The sequence below is a fragment of the Cervus canadensis genome, chromosome 4 (genome assembly GCF_019320065.1).
Source record: "Cervus canadensis isolate Bull #8, Minnesota chromosome 4, ASM1932006v1, whole genome shotgun sequence".
NCBI classification, from domain to species: domain Eukaryota; kingdom Metazoa; phylum Chordata; class Mammalia; order Artiodactyla; family Cervidae; genus Cervus; species Cervus canadensis.
Window position 1 is genome coordinate 59,349,672 of NC_057389.1, and position 18,200 is coordinate 59,367,871.

General features: G+C 34.6%; 1 protein-coding gene across 4 annotated transcripts; it reads right to left on the reverse strand.

Moving 5' to 3' along the window:
• Positions 1-252: 252 nt before the first annotated feature.
• MYOT (myotilin) lies at positions 253-17,455 on the reverse strand. Of its 4 annotated transcripts, none has more exons than XM_043465424.1 (10): positions 17,272-17,455; positions 14,134-14,700; positions 9,953-10,127; positions 9,031-9,135; positions 6,097-6,143; positions 4,877-5,009; positions 3,407-3,614; positions 1,710-1,875; positions 1,091-1,224; positions 253-874 (listed from the first exon to the last, which is right to left on the reverse strand). In XM_043465424.1, the coding sequence occupies exons 2-10, from the start codon at positions 14,487-14,489 to the stop codon at positions 702-704; spliced, it is 1,497 nt and encodes a 498-aa protein (XP_043321359.1). In that variant the 5' UTR covers positions 14,490-14,700; positions 17,272-17,455; the 3' UTR covers positions 253-701. The 4 variants fall into 4 exon arrangements, with proteins under 4 accessions (XP_043321359.1, XP_043321357.1, XP_043321360.1 ...); XM_043465422.1 differs by having other exon boundaries at positions 6,097-6,146; XM_043465425.1 differs by having other exon boundaries at positions 14,134-14,578; positions 17,272-17,395.
• Positions 17,456-18,200: the final 745 nt, after the last annotated feature.

Sequence of the window (18,200 nt, forward strand, 5' to 3'; positions counted from 1 at the left end):
TAAAACAAAACCACAATTACAGGAGAGATAATATCATGCTTTAAGTTATTGTGGTTGCCTTTGAAGTGCAAACATAAAAAGTCTAGTTTTGTATCAGGAGGAATAAACTGAGCTGTGAGCTTCGCCAAGATAAACTGTTCTAGGATATAGTATTGTTGCCCTTCTGGAGCTTGTTATTCATAGGTTTTGCTGAGTGTCACAAACCAGTAGTTTTATCTTAAAGATCTAGACTTTTATGAAGAGGAGACAGTCTGTTTTAAATATTTGAAATTTTATTCTGTTTTGACATAAAACTAAGGAACACTCAGATAATCTATACCATGTTAGTATTCCCATCAGAAAAAAACAGATAAAACAGTATTTAGAAAGCAGTATCAGTAAATCTTATTAAGCATTAGATGTGTTTAAAATGTTGATATTAATTTATAAACTGTAGGTGTGTGTATGACTTAAATGTTAAAATCGCACATTTGTTAAAGATCTTCTACAATTATAAATCCAGATTTTCTGTAGGCTTCACAAACCAGAGAGGTAAATAGAATGTGCAGGAATCAAAGGATAAATGTATTATAAATATATATTAGTTGTGTTACCTAATTAAAGCCATAATCTGTTAATACAGCTATGGATTTATTTCAAAAATTTAATTGAATATATTATTGATAGTGTAGTTGTTGTGTTTTCCAATGTTGGTAGAGAGGTTAAAGTTCTTCACTTTCATAGAGTCCAGATTGAGCTGCCAGCCGCTGAAACTCTCCTTCAGGGTTAAAAGCTTGTTTCACATTCAGACCTTTCCCGTTAAGTGCTAAATATTTGCTGAAAGTTGGTCGGACACGTAACTGTTTAGGAGCTGGAAGAGTTTGGTTTGGACGGGCTGAAATAGATCAAATAAAAGTTAATTTAGAAAACTTGTTCTAAACACAATGGTTGCACTAGGTAGTCGTTATCAGACAGGAAAAGAAAAAACAGAAAACTGACTATGAGAAGAATCCTTCAGATTTTATACTATGCTGGAATTTGTGTTTCTTACTAAATCTCAGTTAAGTTCTTTTTAACACTTGACATAGCACTTTGTAAGAGCGTGACATACCTGTAACATCTAATCTTGTGTTACATGTGGTCACTCCAGCTTCATTAACTGCAGACACAGTATACCATCCAGCATCTTTCTTGTTTACATCTTTTATCAATAAAGTAACTCTTCCAGAGTTATCATGATATAAACTGGAAAAGATAATTACAAGTTGAAAAGTAAAGGAATTAGTTTTTCTGTGAGAATTTACTTATGATGTCTCTGACCTACAGAGTCAGACTAGTAAGAAGAAAAAAAAGCATTTGGAAATTCTGAGTCTGTAGTTAGTCATTGCATAACTGCTGCTTTTGTTGAATTAAACATCCCCCTAATCTTGTTTGTATCATCTATTTCCTTGAGTCATCTTTTATTGTTAGTAAAAAGGTAAATCCTAGCCTACTTTAACTGCTAAATTTCTGATTAGTGGAATCTAGCTTAGTGAGGCTTATCATATTTCTATATATTTTTTAAAAAATTGAAGTATAGTTGATTTACAATAGTATGTTAGTTTCATTTACATATGTTTTTAAAATTAGACAAATTGAGGTCACAAATGCATGCCATTTATAATTCATTTCAAAGGATAACTGGATTCACCCAAGTACTCTATAGTTAACTCTCAAAATACTTATCCTACCTTATTCGATCAGTGTTGAATTGTACCATTTCATTATTTCTTTTCCAGAAAAGCTTTGGTGGAGGTATAGCCGAGATTTGGCATTCTAGCTTCACTGATTCTCCCTCAAAAACTTTTTTACTCTGTGGTTTGTAGATGAACATTGGTGCTCTTCTATGTTCTTTTGCTACATATTAATAAAAAATTCATGTATTTGAAATATTATAAAAATATTAAGTCAAACCAAAGTATTATGAAGTCTGTATGCTGATATAAAAGTTTTAGAAAGTACTAACAACAGGAATGGAAGGTTTTATGTTTCAACTTCAGTTAAAATAATATGCAGTACTGTTGTATATTGTATTACTATTTATAATTCTAAAACAGTAATATAATGATGAATTGACTTTATAATCATGTTTCATTTGAAGAATTTAAGTTATGTTGTCATCATCTTACCTATAGGGAGACAGACTGAGTGGTGGAAAGAGAGCCAACAACTTGGGTCCAAATTCTGTTTGGCCCACCAGCCATGCACATTGGGGAAATTTTTGTTTAGCTTCTCTGAGACTAAATTTTATTTATTATAAAGTAATATCCAAGTAATAGTGACTGCTGTGCCCACACCGAACAAAATTATGTGAGGATCAGTTGCGGTTATGAATGAAGAAGCACTTTGTAAACTATAAAATAATATACAAATGCCAGTAATTACTATGTCTTTACTTTTCTTCAAATACCTGAGGGAAAAGAGTAATTGGTACTAAATGCTATAACCCTAGCTTTTCTGAAGGAGAAATGAGGAGATTGGATGAATGCCAGCTGAAGTCTTTTTCAGCTCTAACATTATAGTATTTTTGGAGCTATTGGCATAGAAAGGTTTTGCCCTAAGTGTAATCCCTTGAATTCTGTGTGTGGTTTGTGTGTGTTTAAAATTCCCAGATCACTAGTTTTTCCCTTAGTCTGAGGTCCCTTATTATATCATAGAATAATCTTACAGCATTTTCATTCATCTGGGTAGAATACAAATTCAGGATTGCCCATCCTTTAGCTTGATCAAGCTTTTATATAATAAACAGTGAATTACAGCAAAATATCTCTGATGTAGGATGTCTTAAGTCATTACAAATGTGATATATTTAAAGCAGTTAAATTGTAATATTTTAAAACAGGACACAGAAAACTACTAAAAACAAGTTTGAGACATGAGTTTTATTCTACTTGTTTTCTAAAGCAAGTCAGCATATTTTTGTCATAATTAAAGACTACTTTCTGGTTAAAAATGCATAGCCTAAGGCTAAAAGTTAACATTTACTCTTTAATTTTAAGCTATGTGTGATTATAACAACCTGTGAAAATGTGAATCAGATTATTTTAGACTATAGACCAGAAAAATGATTAGCTTAAAATTTTTCATTTTAATGTTTAATCTACAAATACTGTATGTCTAAAAATGTAACTGAAGTATACTACCTTCTTTGGTCTGTCTGAAATGTTACCTTATTTCTCTTCCAGAAAAGCTTTAGTGGTAGATTTGTCATTGTAGTTTCTTTGAGTTTCCCTCAACCTCTGCCCACTGTAACTTTTACATAAAAATTGATATTCTACTAGATTCTGTAGTGTAGACATTAACCTTAAATGTAAAGTCTTTTTCAACAGTTTCTTTTTTGATTTGACATGTTTTTAAGGAGCTCTTTGGTATCTCTTTGAAAGCTTACCTAGGACTTCCAGCTGCACAGTAAAGGTGGCTTCTCCTGCTCTGTTCTTGGCAACACATGCATAAGCCCCTGCATCTGAAGCTCTGACCACTTCAAAGATGAGTGAATGAAAACCCTTCTCAGACACTATCATTTTGTGAAAATCATCCGATTGAACTGGTCGTCCATTCAGATACCATGACACATCAGGAGCTGGTAGTCCACTCACCTGGAGAGGGAAATGCAAGACGACAGAATTTTAAATTACAGACCACTGGAACCCCTTTGTCCACTTATGAATTTTAACAATTTAGTACCTGAGTGGGTTTGTGATTAAAAATGCAAAGTACAATCTTATAAGGTATTTTCTTTCAATAATTTTTAGCAAAATAGTAAAAATGATAACCCTTGAAATTAATATATTATTTTTAGACTATCTCAGACCACATCTAGCTCTTTCATATACAACCTCAGGCTCCTTAAGATCTCTTAATTACTATATTAAGGACATTAATTTATGTTATATTGGTTTCCACAAGGAATATGGAAGTCATATGGCTTTTCTGGCTAATGGCAAGTGCAGATGAAGTCCTAGAGACACATATATATGAATCTTGCTAATCTAATTAATAACCTTTCCAAAACAGAGTGTTCTTGAGCTATAGTTCTGGTGTATGAATGACATTTTGTTAAGTGTTTTCATATAAGCCTTAACAATCAAATGTGTACACTGAATTTCACTCATAAGGAATCTGGAAAAATATTTTATGAAGAAAAAGTTCTCCAAAATGATGTTAATAAAAATGTAGGCCTTTCTAATAAGTTATTTTAGCCTGAAGAATTCTTCTAGGCCAAGAGAGGGCAGGGCAGCTTGAATTTCTTGAAGAGGCATTTTACTTAGGAAATCCTATTGTTGTGAAAACTTCACTTATATAGGGTATTAGGTGTTTGGCACTATTGTAAGTACCTTATACCTATTTACTCAGTTTATCTTCAAATAGCTTTATGACATTGGTACAAATTTTATTCCCGTTTTACAGGGAAAACAAAAGGGTAGTGATGTTAAATGATTTGTCTCAGGTTACACAGCTGGAAAATGGCAGGGCCAGGATTCTAACCCAGGTAAACTTCTGTATAGTGTTCTTACCCACTATACACACTACTTGGGCTTCCTTGGTGGCTTAGACGGTAAAAAATCTGCCTGCAATGCTGGAGACTCAGGTTCGATTCCTGCGTCAGGAAGATCCCCTGGAGAAGGAAATGGCTACCCACTCTAGTATTCTTGCCTGGAGAATTCCATGGACAGAGGAACTTGATGGTTATAGTCCATGGGGTGGCAAAGAGTCAGACATGATTGAGTGACTAACACACACACATACACACATGCTACTTGTCAGGCTGTGTAGAAAGTTATGAAGAGGAGGAGACATTTTTCAAAACCTAGTATCCCATTGTTAATTTTTCTTCAATATTTTTGAACTTTTTTCTTACTTTGAAGTCCATTCTGCAGAATCTTCCTTCTTCAACTGTCATGTTCTCTGGCACTTGAATGAAACGAGGTGGGTAAAATTTCTCCTGGATTGCATCCTGATCATTCACATCTCCCCTTGAAGATGATCTGCTTCTACAAAAACATTTTAATAATCACTATGCAGAAGAATTGTCATTGCTCTTTCTTTCATGCAAATATAATTTAGCCATCACATTTGAAACCCCAGAGGCTATGCTGTTTGATCTGATAGTGTAGTAACAATGGAGAGAGGCTGCAGAGCTGTATTTATCTGTGGCATATTTGATGACTATTAGAAATGGTAGCAATTTAGAAACATCTGGTACAAATGATACATCTTTGTTTCTTTTTTTCAGTGCCATGAATTGATGAAGAAGCTAATCTATTAAAATGCATGGACAATTCTAGTCACATGCAATGATTGTATAATTAGGATTGGGTTTTCATTATGATAAAGTTTACTCTGGAAACATGGTCCTGGCTTATTTGACCAAGGCATTTAAAAATTTTCCTCTGAGACAGTTGTGATAATTAACAGGTAAAATTTTTTATCGTCATCTTGGATGTTAGAAAATTCACATTGTTTTTCTCTATTGGTTCCAAAGCAGTATAAACATTATTTTCTTTTTTATAGCCATACTTTTTTATTGTGTGTATTAGTTGCTCAGTTGTGTCTGACTCTATGATCCCATGGACTGTAGCTCGCCTGTCTCCTCTGTCCATGGGATTCTCCAGACAAGAATACTGGAATGGATTGCCATTCCCTTCTCCAGGGGATCTTCCCAACCCAGGGATTGAACTTGGGTCTCTCACACTGTGGGCAGTTTCTTTACCATCTAAGCATAGTTAATTTACAGTGTTGTGTTAGCTTGAGGTGTATAGCAAAGTGATTCAGTTATATACAGATATATATTTTTCAGATTCTTTTCCATTATAGGTTATTACAAGACATTGAATATAGTTCCCTATTGCTGTACAATAGGTCCTTTTTGTTTATCTGTTTTGTACCTAGAAGTGTGTATATGTTATCCTAAACTCCTAATTTATCCACCCACCAACCCGCTATCCCCTCTGGTGACACTGTTTTTTATAAAAGGTTTGTAAGAAACTTGAGGATTTTGTAAATACTACATTTTAAAAATATGAACATGTTTTAGGTAGCAAAATACATACTTCTTTAAAATTAAAAACATTTTTTTACCTTACTTGTGATGTAGGAACTTGCAGTCGTGCATGTTCTATATTGTGCTGCTTGAAATTAAAACAAAGTGATAATGTTAACATGCCACTGGTAGCTTGAAATTAAGCAGAATTTAGTAGCTGTAGTTGAAAGGAACATTTCTGTTGTGGTTGTGTTTGTATTGTCATAGATAGTTCTATATATTTAGCTGTTAAGCATTTAAAATATGGTATATTAACCTTCCAGTATTCTAGCAAGAAATCTCTATAGAATTAAGACTATTCAATAGATATGGTTTATGAAAATTAACTAAACTTTGAATTGATGGTGGTTCATTTTTCAAATGACTATTTTTTATGTCAAAGGATGATGAATCCCCCTGGTGTATTTGAAATGGGAGCACATAGTACAGAGTGTCTTTTGGTAAAACAGTAATAGTCATGAAGTCACTTGTGTTGGCAGTAGATAACAGGGTATTATGCCTACTACTCTTAAGTGGCACGAACAACAATAAACACGTATTAGACTGGAAAATACTTTTCTTTTTAGCTCAGGGCACAAAATCTTGATGGACACTCTGGAAGCTATCTGCAGAGCTATGAATAGCCTTTGGAAAACAATATTACTTCCTGCTTAATAAGGATGTATTTAATTTAAGCAACTATCTTTTAGGATTTATATCTGAGCACCAGAAAGTTATTCATATTTGAGGATGAAATCAGGAATTGATGAATATTATAATTAATTGGTAAGGTATTGTGTGCCTGTTTCTCATATTTCATTGTGCTTGGTATAGTGAGAGACACACAGAAGTAGAAAATATAGTCCTTACCTGGACATATGAAAAACATCTGTATAGCAACATAGCAAATAAATACAGGTAATTTATTTGGGATGAACTTTAATTTTGTTTGTATTTTGTCATTCTAAAGCAAAATTCTTATAACTCTGCAATAATTGTTGGTGAGGCTTTGAGTTTCTCTAAGCAAAATGTCAAAAGAACAGTCAGTATGGCAGAAACCAACACAATATTGTAAAGCAATTCTCCAATTAAAAATAAATCAAATATAAAAAAGAGCAATCAATGAATTTTTTGGTAAAAAAAAAATCTACTTAAAATCATAATATCCAAATTAAGTTTTTTACTTTTTCCTGTAGTGGTTTGAATATGTATATAGATTTGTATTCATAGGTATGATATTTTTGGTTATATGTATTGCATTGGCCAAAAAGTTCATTCAGGTTTTTTCATGACATCTTAGGGAAAACACAAATGAACTTTTTGGCCAACCCCATAGTTTGATGACATTTTGTATAATTTAAGTAGACTGTTTGAAGTGTAAGATTTTTCTTTTCTGATTTCATAATATATTTTGCTGCTATCTCTTTTCTTGGTATTATCATCTTCATTTTAAAGTTTTTGAAGAACTGATGAGAAAAACAATACATCCTTGCCCTTGAAATCATACATTGAATTTGTAATATAATGTTACTTTGAGTAACATCATCAATATAATGTTACTTTGAGTTACTTCTTCTTATAGAGATATATTTAGGTCTTATTCTTGCTTTAATCTCCTATTCCAACTCCAGAGCCCAGCACACAGTAGATGGTTCATATGAATTAGTTGAATAAGTGAACATGTGAAGTGTTCAGTAGCTGGGAGAGCTTTAAGTTCTGTCCTCAGGCCCTGGTTACTTGCTGTGCTGGAAAGACCGCACTCTATCCTGTTTAGTAGTCTAGTCACACGTGGTGAAAAAGGGGAGTGTTAGTTACTCAGTCCTGTCTGACTCTTTGTGACCCCATAGACTGTAACCCACCAGGCTCCTCCGTCCATGGAATTCTCCAGGCAAGAATACTAGAATGGGTAGCCATTCCCTTCTCCAGGAGATCATCCTGATCTAGGGATTGAACCTGGATCTCCTGTGTGAATAGTCTACCTGCAACGTGGGGTTCGATCCCTAAGTTGGGAAGATCCCCTGGAGAAGGGAATGGCTACCCACTCCAGTGTTCTTGCCTGGAGAATTCCATGGACAAAGGAGCCTGGTGGGCTACAGTCCATAGGGTTGCAAAGAGTGGGACACAACTGAGTGATTAACACAGAGTCACATTTAATAGAAACAAGCTTATTTTCCTCTTATACTTTAGAAGGATGCTTTTTAGGAGGTTGGAATTCTTGAATGCCTGGTTTCATCCCTTTTGCTCCCAGTTTCTGTGGACTTTTTAGGAAGGACTAAGAGATAACTACAGAAGGAAGACAGGAAGCAATAGCTGTTCATTCTGCCTCTCCAGTGGTACACTTCTCTTTGAGGTTAACTTGTTAAAATAAAATTGGTCAGGAACATGCCTGTGGAATATTCACTTTATGTTCTCCATAAAGTTAATCCCTTCTTGGAAAGGATGCTTTTGTTAGTCCTGGAGCCGTTATTCATAAGGTTTTTGTTGTCTGTTTTGTTTTTAATAAGCATTTCAAAATACATGGAACATGTCAAAGGAATTAGATGTTTCATTAGTTCACGAGTTTATTTTAAAACTTTGAAATGATAAACAGCTTATGAGAAAAGGTTGCAATTACTTTCTTTAGAGTTTTAACTTCCGTCCTGTTAAAGATTTACAACTCATAATTTTTCTGTCCATGTAGACGTTGTAGGGAGAGTCCTAGGTCTAACTGACCCCTAAATGTCCAGATGAAAAGTGACACCATTAGCCTTCTGGTGTTTTGACTTTGTAACATTTCATATGGAGATATTAGAACCACCAGAAAATAGGGTAAAGTTAAAAAATTTTTGTGTATGTATTCAACTAGTTATGGCCTGTCCTTTTTTATATCTAATGCAGCATGGAAATAATTGACTTTTGCTTCAAATGCTATTTATAAATATTTAGAAAAACATAAATCTAAAAATCACATGAAAGAAAAGTGCTCCAGTTAGATAAAGATTAGTTTAATTTACCTGTGCTGAATCTTGTGCCTCACTGTCATTTTGACCTTGAAACACAGCAGCTGCATTCTGTGGTCCTAGCAATCTGCGAGCCATCTTCTCCTCATACGTTAGCCGCTTTAAAGAAAGAATCATAAAGGAGATAGTAATGAGATTTAATAAAAGTTGTTTATATGATTTTGCCTTAAAACCACCAAGAATTATAACAAAGAAACATGATTATGCCTATTGAATGATAGATACTATATTTTTAAGAAAGCATTTTCTTTCATTCAAAGCATTTCCACTTCCTTCATCTGTAAATATTCATCTCTGTTTTCTAGGAAAGACAAGCTTTGTTGTTGTTCAGTTGCTAAGTCATGTCTGATGCTTTGCGATCCCATGAACTACAGCACACCAGGCTTCTCTGTCCTTCACTATCTTCCTGAGTTTACTCAAACTCATGTCTTTTTTTTCCTTTCAAAAAGTCCGAACAAATTTTTTGGCCAATCCAATAGTGGATTAAAGGCACATAGCAGTACTGTTTCAGATATCAGTGACTAATAATACAATGTGTAAAATAAGAAATGTAGCTGTTTTCCATCAGTAGTATATACCAAAGTACATGAAGAAGTCAGGTTGACAGTATTTCTCATTAGTTATTTGGTCATCAGATGTTTTTATGGAAGGGCAGCGCTTAAAACAAAATTTGAATTAAGTCATTCAGGTTGTTTCTTTTTTTTTTTCCCATTTGCTTCATTTTTTACTACTGAACTCCTAGAAGGGATTTCATGCAGAGAAATACAGAATAGGATCCAAATATTCCCTCTTTTTAGATAATCCTATCCCTTGCTGATTATATGGGCATAGCTCTGTGAGACAGAAACAACTCTCTTACTGAGATAAGATTTTATAGTTCTACTGTCTTTTTATACAAAATAGACATCTTGCTTACTTGGTTTCCATTGTGAAGAAGGCTGTCCTTGCATTTTAGCTTTCTCTCCAAATCTTGAATAAGAGCTTCTTTTGATCCTTGTATTTCGTGGTCAGGAGTCCTTGGTGTGAGCTTAGCATTTGCATTTTGGTATGACTTAACATTTACAGGTTGGCCTACTGAGGGTTGTTGATAGCTTTAAAAAGAAAAAAAGATTAAAAAAAATCTTTAAGAAGTGGTAAAATAGAATTGGCATCTTTTTGTCAGTCACCTTTAGGTAGGTTGAATTTACCACTTAGTATTGCTGGTGTTATTAAAATACCAATTGCCTTAATAACAGTCAAGAAGAATTTTATAGGAATGGTTACCAGCTGTTTTTTTCTTTTCTTTTTGTCTTTGCAAATGAAAATTAAGTAGCAGGAGGAGCAATTTAGATTAGACATAAGAAGAATGTTTTTCCCTGACGATCTTCCCTAAAGAAGTGAGAGTGAGTCCGGTAAGTGGCAACGTGAGGGCTCTTCCAATATTCCAGTTGAATTTCCTAAGTTTGATTTATGGGTAGATAGTAAGCATTAGTGTACTGGAGCTGACTCATATGGGCTTAAGAAAATGATTTTTAGTGTCTCTTCCCAACTCACTGTGATCTCATGTTGAAAGTCTGAAATTGATTGGTGGGAATATATACACTAGGGAACTTGGTTAGTACCACAATTACCACCTTCCAGAGCTGATCGTTAAACATTTACCAGCATGACTACTGGTGTTCAGTGAATATTCTCTTGCATTGAATTGAATTTACAGTTTATATAATCTCTGGCTTTAATTTCTACTTCCTATTAATTTCATATTCTAGATATCCAAGTATGGCACTATATAACAACTTCTTAAAGTAATAGTTTCTTTAATGTTGCTAAAATGATTTTTAGAGAAAGATGATTAGAGGAGGAAGGAGAAAGAAATGTAAACTGAGAAAAAAGGAAGTCTAGAAAAAAACAAGTTTGAATGGCATTTGAATAGCTTGGTTTAAATCCTTATTTCAAATTCCAGTCCTAAATTTTATTCTAAGACGTCCTTGCACCTCTCAGAGTTTCCCTGCTCATTCTGATAGAGGGCAGGGGTGGTGTTTAGGGAGTCCTGTATTTTTAGATCTGTTAGGTAGCTCATGCTTTTAACAGAGTTTGTTCATATTTTACCTAGTTTATTTACTTAGGGTGCTGCAGGTGCTAGCTTATACCCATTTAGTATAATAGATATTATATTATGTGGGAAAATGGGCCACTGCCCTCTGAATATTTTGCCATTATCATAATAAACATTCTCCAGATATCCAGATGAGGAAGCCTTGGTCTGTTCTCCGGTATGTTCCTGTTCAAAAATTCTCAAGGATCATTAAAAGAACTTGTAAGCTAAGGGGAAATATATTTCCTCTGAGTGGAGCCAGAATTTTAATTTTTGCAGACTGGGGACTTGGTTAGTAATCTCTAGATTGTAAATATACTGAGGGGAAGAAAGATGTTTTATTACTCACTGTTGTATTATTTATATCTACTAACCCAAAGCTTTCAAAATAGTGAGGTGATACTATTAGTTCAATGAATGAATATTTTTCATTGTATTCAAGATACTCTATTGAAAGTTGAATATATACGTTTTCCCTTGTTGTATTCCAGATATTCAGGATTGCCTATTATCAATCCTCAACAAAAGTCTGATTTGTTCAGTGAAGTAAATAGCCAAACAAAATGTTTAAGTAAATAGTAAGGTGATTTTGTTTTAAGATTGAATTCCCAGGTCAAAGTGTTAAAATTCCTTTGGTTTTATAGATCTGCTATTTCTTCAAATGTATGAAGTTAGAATAGTCTGCCTGGGTTTTTTTTTTTTTCCTTTTTTTTCTTTTGAGCTAGCCTGCCATTTTTTAAAAAAGTTACATGTGTTTGGTAAAGTGAATTAACATTAAATAATAATTTTGTCAAACTGTCATATTATAGTGTAATATGTCTGAGAAATCCTAAAGGACTGTTAAAACCAAGGCTGAGAATGACTTATATGTATTTATGTAACTTCAGTCACTTTGTTCACTGAATACCTGAGTTATTACCATCTTAACATGGTTTAAGGGTTAGGACTTGCTATCTGTTCATAATTAGAAACTAACGTTATACTTGCATGGTGCCTTATAGGGTTTTCTCCCCCTAACATTAATCACCCAAATCCTTACTTTCGTTATAGATCAACATACTGAATCACCTAGCAGGTAAGGTAGTCATGCTGAATGTCACACAGCAAGCTTTTTGAAAGGAGTACTTAAAGAATTCCTCTAAATTTCCAGTCTGTTGGTTCAAGCAAATGTATGAAACGTTTGCTTAAGGGTTCCTTACTGATGAAAAGCTAACTAAAGCTTTCAAGCTTCTCTAGGTCAGAATCCAAGGAATTATTTTGGAAGACAGGGCAAACTTAAGCCCATCATAACAATGAGGGAGTTGTGCACAAATGTTCAAAGGGCCAGAGCTTTCCACCCTGTGCAGCTGGACACTGCATGGGTATCAAGTGGCTGTGGGAAGATTAAAAGAGTTATCTATGATTGCTGAAAATGGAACAGCTAAAGCTGGATCTCTGATCTCTAGTTTGGGGTCCTTCTGTGCTTTATTTCTCATCCTCTCCATTTCATCCTTTTTTCCTGTCTTTAGTTCTATGCACGGAACTAAGTGCATGGTCATGGCTCGCTAGTATTTATTTGATGGCCTTCTTTTCTGGACAGGAATTTGGAATAGGATTAAAGACTTTACTAAGAAGAATACAGTAGTCAGAAAAGGTTATTTGAGATTTAAATATGCTTATACAGGAAATTTAGAAATAATTGAAAGCTAGATGGAAAAAGATTATCTGGGTAAAATGTAACTAAGAAAAATCTACAATGTGTGATAATGGGTATAATGGAAATTTGGGATGGAAGAGGAGGAGAGAGCTCTTAATTCCTGAAGGCATCTTTTAAAATTATTAGGCCAAACCTGTGAGAATACCTTTTTGTAGGTCAAAATTTTTATCAGCCATTTCAGATGGTTCTACCTAGTATCTACAGGATTCTAACAAATGTGTTTGGCTTTCTTGGTTTTTATTTTTAAAAATATTGAAAATTTTTCTTTGCAAGTAGATTTGCTGTGGTTAGATCACTAACAATTGGAATCTCTTGAAAAATTAGCCTCTAGAGAAAACTGAGAGAAATTAGCAAGAATTACAGCTTATCTGTTGATAAGCCTGTAACCAACAAAACATATTCCATCAGTTTTTCAGATGCTTCTGATTTAATTCTCTTGATGTTCTAGCCAGCTGAGGAATAGGAAAACTGATAGCCCAAAGTTTGCATAAGCACAAAGTATTTAGTTCATGTTTTAAAAAAAGCACAACCACTATGTCCTTCTTCATATCAGTTTCTCCTTGGACAGTTTTAGGGCTGTGGAAATAGTACATGCTTGCATAAGTCTGCAGGTATTCTTCCCTGTATTTAGATTGGTCCGACCAGTTTGAACAAAGTGTGGTTTTAATGATCTTCGAAACTTTAAGGTCACGAACCTTTATCTATTCAAGCCTTTTTTTTCCGATCATTGGGAAAATTCACATACTTTAGTGTCTGAATCCCATATTTTCTTTTTAGCCAAGTGGATATTCAGGATCAGAGGGGAAGATGGATAGTAAGAAAAGACTAAAACTGAGAAGAAACTTAATAGCCTCTGCTTATGTGAGAGGAAATCCTATCTGAAGAAGAGCAGACAGGTGTTCACCTCAGCTAAGCTTAGAACCAGAGTGATCAAATTTACAGCATGAGGAACTTAAAGCTGGGGAAATAGTTCACTGTTCTTGGGTATGTTAGAACTTTTTTTTTTTGAAGATGGAAAATAATAGGTGAGTAATTGTATAATATGAAGTAATAGGTGATTTGGGTTTAACTCAACCTGGACACTGGAGAATGGGTCAGATGACTTATTACCAGTACCCTGGTTCAAGATGTTCCAGGAGAAATACGGAATGAGACCATGAGGTCACATTGACTTTTTAGATAGTGAGGAATGACGTACATAACCCATGCCTCTTCTCCCCCCAGATACTAGCTCCCAGGATACACAGTTCTATCTAACTCTCTCTCTCTCTCTTTATATATATATATATATATATATTTTTTTTTTTTTTTTTTAAAGCTCACTTACTTGGAGTCCACAGTGGAAGGGATTTTACTGCTGCTGTAATCAGACTGTGATGGTAATATGGAGCTGAGGAAGCTGGCTGGAGACTGGTTATAAGTAGCTGTAACCCTTTGGCCTGGGTTGGAGCCAGTAAGCTGCTGAGGAGAAGCAGGGAAAGCAGAGGAGGACATAGTGATGTGAGAGCTCACAGTTGAGGAGGCAGAATATCTTTGCTCTGTGCACTGGCGGGGTTGGATGGTAATGGAAGACTGTTTGGTCTGGCTAGAGTAGCTGGAGATTTCCGGTCCGGGAGGCTGAAGTCTGGAGCCACATGGATTTTGGGATTGGATGAAGTGTTTTGGACGTTCGTAGTTAAACATGTTTAGCTGGTTTATGGAAGTTGAAGGCAACTTATTATTGTAATGACTTGCTCCTGAAGGGGTGGGGTCCTGAATCTGGGTCTGCAAGCCTGGAATTACAGAAGGTTGCAGTGAATCAGAAGCGACCTTGGTCTGTGCCTCCTTGTTGAGATCCTGGGAATACAGTGCTCCTGGCTTTGATGGAGTGGCCTTCTCTTGAAGAATATTGTTCCTTCAAAAGAAGAAAGTGATTCAGTTACAGTATTTGCATAAAAATGGTACTGTTTAAGATCTTTAGGAGTTTATGTGCTTTTTTTTTTCTCTTAAAGCTTATGTGCTTTCAAAGTCATCTCAAGGTGGAACTTTTCTGGCTCATAGACTTTCCATTCCTTTATGTGTTGTCTTTGCACAAATGACTTCCACTTGAGAATAAGAAAAAATAATTCATTAGTGTTTGCTTACCTCTGGGTGATTCTTCAAGCACACCTGGGGGCTTCAAGATGTAGGAAAAGTTTTGATTTTGAGTTTGCCAGGTGTTTGTTTATGAAAAGAAAATTTGTGATGTTGCTCAGTGTGATAATTTTATTTCATGTTTAGCTTTTGACCAAAGCCTGCAGTTTCATTAGCCACAGAGAGTTACTGATTTTAAATTATTAGCAGTTAAATATATTAGCTTCTATTCAGTTTGAATTCTTCCCATTGCTCATCAGTACCAATGAACAGCTCTTCTGTTGCACCATTAATTCACGTCTTGGTGATCTGTGATGAATGACATGGTCAATCAAGGCGAGCAGGGTGCTTCTTTTCTAAAGAACATTACTGTCCATATTTGCTCCTTCATCCTTTTGCAGTTTCACAAAGTACAGCAAACATCTGTACTTCACTGTTGTCAACCGTGAGTGGATTTCATTTTACCTTATAATTCACTGCCTCTTTTTCTCCCTTTGATTCCCGATTGACCATAGTACCAAACTAGATGATAATTAAGGAGTGACTGCATTCATGTATCTCTCTGTATGTATATAAGTTACTGTATTCCAGAACCCTTTGTAGTTTTTGTTATTTTTTGATTTTATTATCTAGTCATTGGTCTTGCTGTTCTCTTAATTATTTGGTTTCCCTTTAAATTATTTTTGTGTTTAGTATGTATTTTAGACTAAATTTTGAAATTGCTTTCATTCCTGTATTATTTTTTCTTTTGAAGTGGCAAACGGGATGTACAGAAGGAAGTAAGACAGCTTTGAAGCTAGCCTATACTTTTCCAAGAAAAGATGGCTGCCATTTCTCTTACTTAACTCTGCACTGGCACTCCTGACCTTTGACAGTAGGTCCCCATTTTTCCTTTGATGAATCATTTGCCCCTAAAATCAGCCTCAAAGAAATATTTTCACATGATTTTTTCCATTAGTATGGTAAATCTGGGAAGGACTATATATATACTTTACACAAAAAGACAGCCCCATAAATTGTTTTAACATTGATTCTGTCTTTATTCAAAATATCAAGTAATTTAGTTCAGAATATGTTTAGTTTGTTTCATATAGTATAAACCAACACTGAGGTAATGATAAATCAAACCTTTAGGTAGTAAAATTAACCAAATTGTCATAATTGAATCATAGTCTTATGATTAATTTCCTCTCTTGAATAAAGTATCATTTTTAATGAAAAATTTCTAAACCCATCACCTTGATTCTCAGGTTGTATGTATAGTTTAGAGTTTAAACAGTTTTAGGAAAGAACAAAAATGCAACTAAACAGTCAAGAGAAAGATTCTATTGAAAAAGGCACGTAAAAAGTCATACATTTCTTAATTTTGAGTTTATGAACACAAGCACATTCAACTAGGGTGCATTTTAGTAATTAAGTATATTAAGCCTTGAAATTACTGGAGAAAAACATCCAAAAGGAGGCTTTAATTAGATACTCTTAAAAAAAGAGACTATTTCAAGGCAAGTAGTTTTATAGTTATGGGTTTACTCCATTGCAGAATTGAATCCAGTGTTTGATTTTAAATTCCTTTGTGGGCCAACAGATCATTCAGGTTACTTTCAAATAGCAAGGAATAAACTGTTAAACAAATAGCCAGTAGATATTTTCCAGAAAGTTCCTTGTTTTTCTTTATGTGTATTTTTAGAATGTCAACTGTCTTGTACATTTTGATATCAGCTTACATAGTTAACAATTACTGTTATTTTTTAAAAAAATTCAATTAAAAATATGTTCTTTCAAACATTTCATTTTCATGTCTGAAAAAAATTTTGTACAGATGTTCATGCAGATAACTTTGGAAGGCTTTTCTTCGTGTTTGTAGTTACTGTTCAACAGTCAGTTCTATAATCCTTCTGTTTTATGACAGTATCATTTTATTCCAAACAATGTTAAATAAATTACAGAGATTTTATGAATAAAGTTCTATTAACACTCCTGTTTAGAAAAATCTTAACTTTCCCCCCTATCTCTAATATACCACAAACTTAAACAGAAAACTGAGGATATTTTGAAGCTTCAAAATAGGACATTGCACAGTTACAGTTAGGCCAGGTGTCCTTTTTTCAAAGAAAACTGATGACTGAAAAATAATGACACACAATTATCTTTCCTTCTACTTTTTTTAATGCCTTATAGTTTCAGTGGAATGAACAGGCCTCATTCTTTTCAAATCTTTGTATAATGCCATTATGATCTTGTGGCTTTTGAACTTTTTATCTGAAGATCACCTTTTACATACTGTTCTGATTTGGACAAAAAACAAAAACAAAACCCAAAACCTGAAGCAGGAATAAAGAAGGGACTGACTTACCCGAGTTCCAGAGAGAGCCAGCTGGGTTAAAACTACTACTAAAGGGAAGGAAGAGGCATCCCCTTCCCTCGCGGACTAATCTAGTGGCTCTGTGCTTAGTATTATAGCACCACTGACTTTTATCAGCTGCCAAGCAGTGACATCTGATGTGCTTGCCTGTCCATCTACCTATGCTGGCATGTCAAAGTAAGAGTCCATGATCTAAACAATATCTCAGATGTCTTAGTGATATTTAAGGAGTGGGATTACATGAGCTTCTCTTGCAAGCCTCTTTATTTTAGATGTGAACTTAGACTAGGATCTTTAGCAAGCTCATGTAGGGGGGACAGCAAAGAACTGGGAAATGGGAAAAGGCGTAGAGAAAACTCATTTTCTTTTTTTGTGATTGGAGCTTTGATCTTCCTTGTTGAAAAAAGGACTGAAAGGGAAATAGTATTCTAAGACTGACATTCTGACTACTAAGACTTCTCCAGAAATAAGACCACTGATGGATGGGCTTCAAATTGATTTCTGTTAAATAGCTATTCATCTGAAGACCTCTTTTTTCCTCTCTTGCCAAATGGAAGGAAGGGTGGAGTGGTATTCAAGCAGTTTATTTCAAGAGAGGGAGTGTGTCTAGGCAAAGGCAAGAGAGCAGAATGATGGTGTCATGTCACTGGGAAGGTGGGGAAGTGGAAAAACATGATTTGGTCTATATAGCAAGTTCTCTGAATCTGTATGGCATACAGATCCTTGACCTTATACCTTTGTACTTTTATTCTAAAAGAGTTGAAACACTTAAGAAACTATCCATCAAGCAGTGTTTACAATTAGGGCTCTGTCCTGTAGCTTTCTGTATCTCCCTTGCTCCTTATAGTTACACAATTTCCTTTCTCTTTTCACCAAGGAGACCATCTTAGCCTTTTATGTTTCCATTTTTGTGTATGTGT

What these genes read in the sequence shown, in the direction of transcription:
- MYOT (XM_043465422.1), bottom strand. Translation starts at nt 14,489, where the DNA reads ATGTTTAACTACGAACGTCCAAAACACTTCATCCAATCCCAAAATCCA. An exon ending in GTTCCTACATCACAAGTAAG is followed by an intron (nt 5,010 to 6,096) that starts GTAAAAAAATGT and finishes ATGTTTTTGTAG; the next exon opens with AAGCAGATCATCTTCAAGGG. An exon ending in TGTGCAGCTGGAAGTCCTAG is followed by an intron (nt 1,876 to 3,406) that starts GTAAGCTTTCAA and finishes ATTAATATGTAG; the next exon opens with CAAAAGAACATAGAAGAGCA.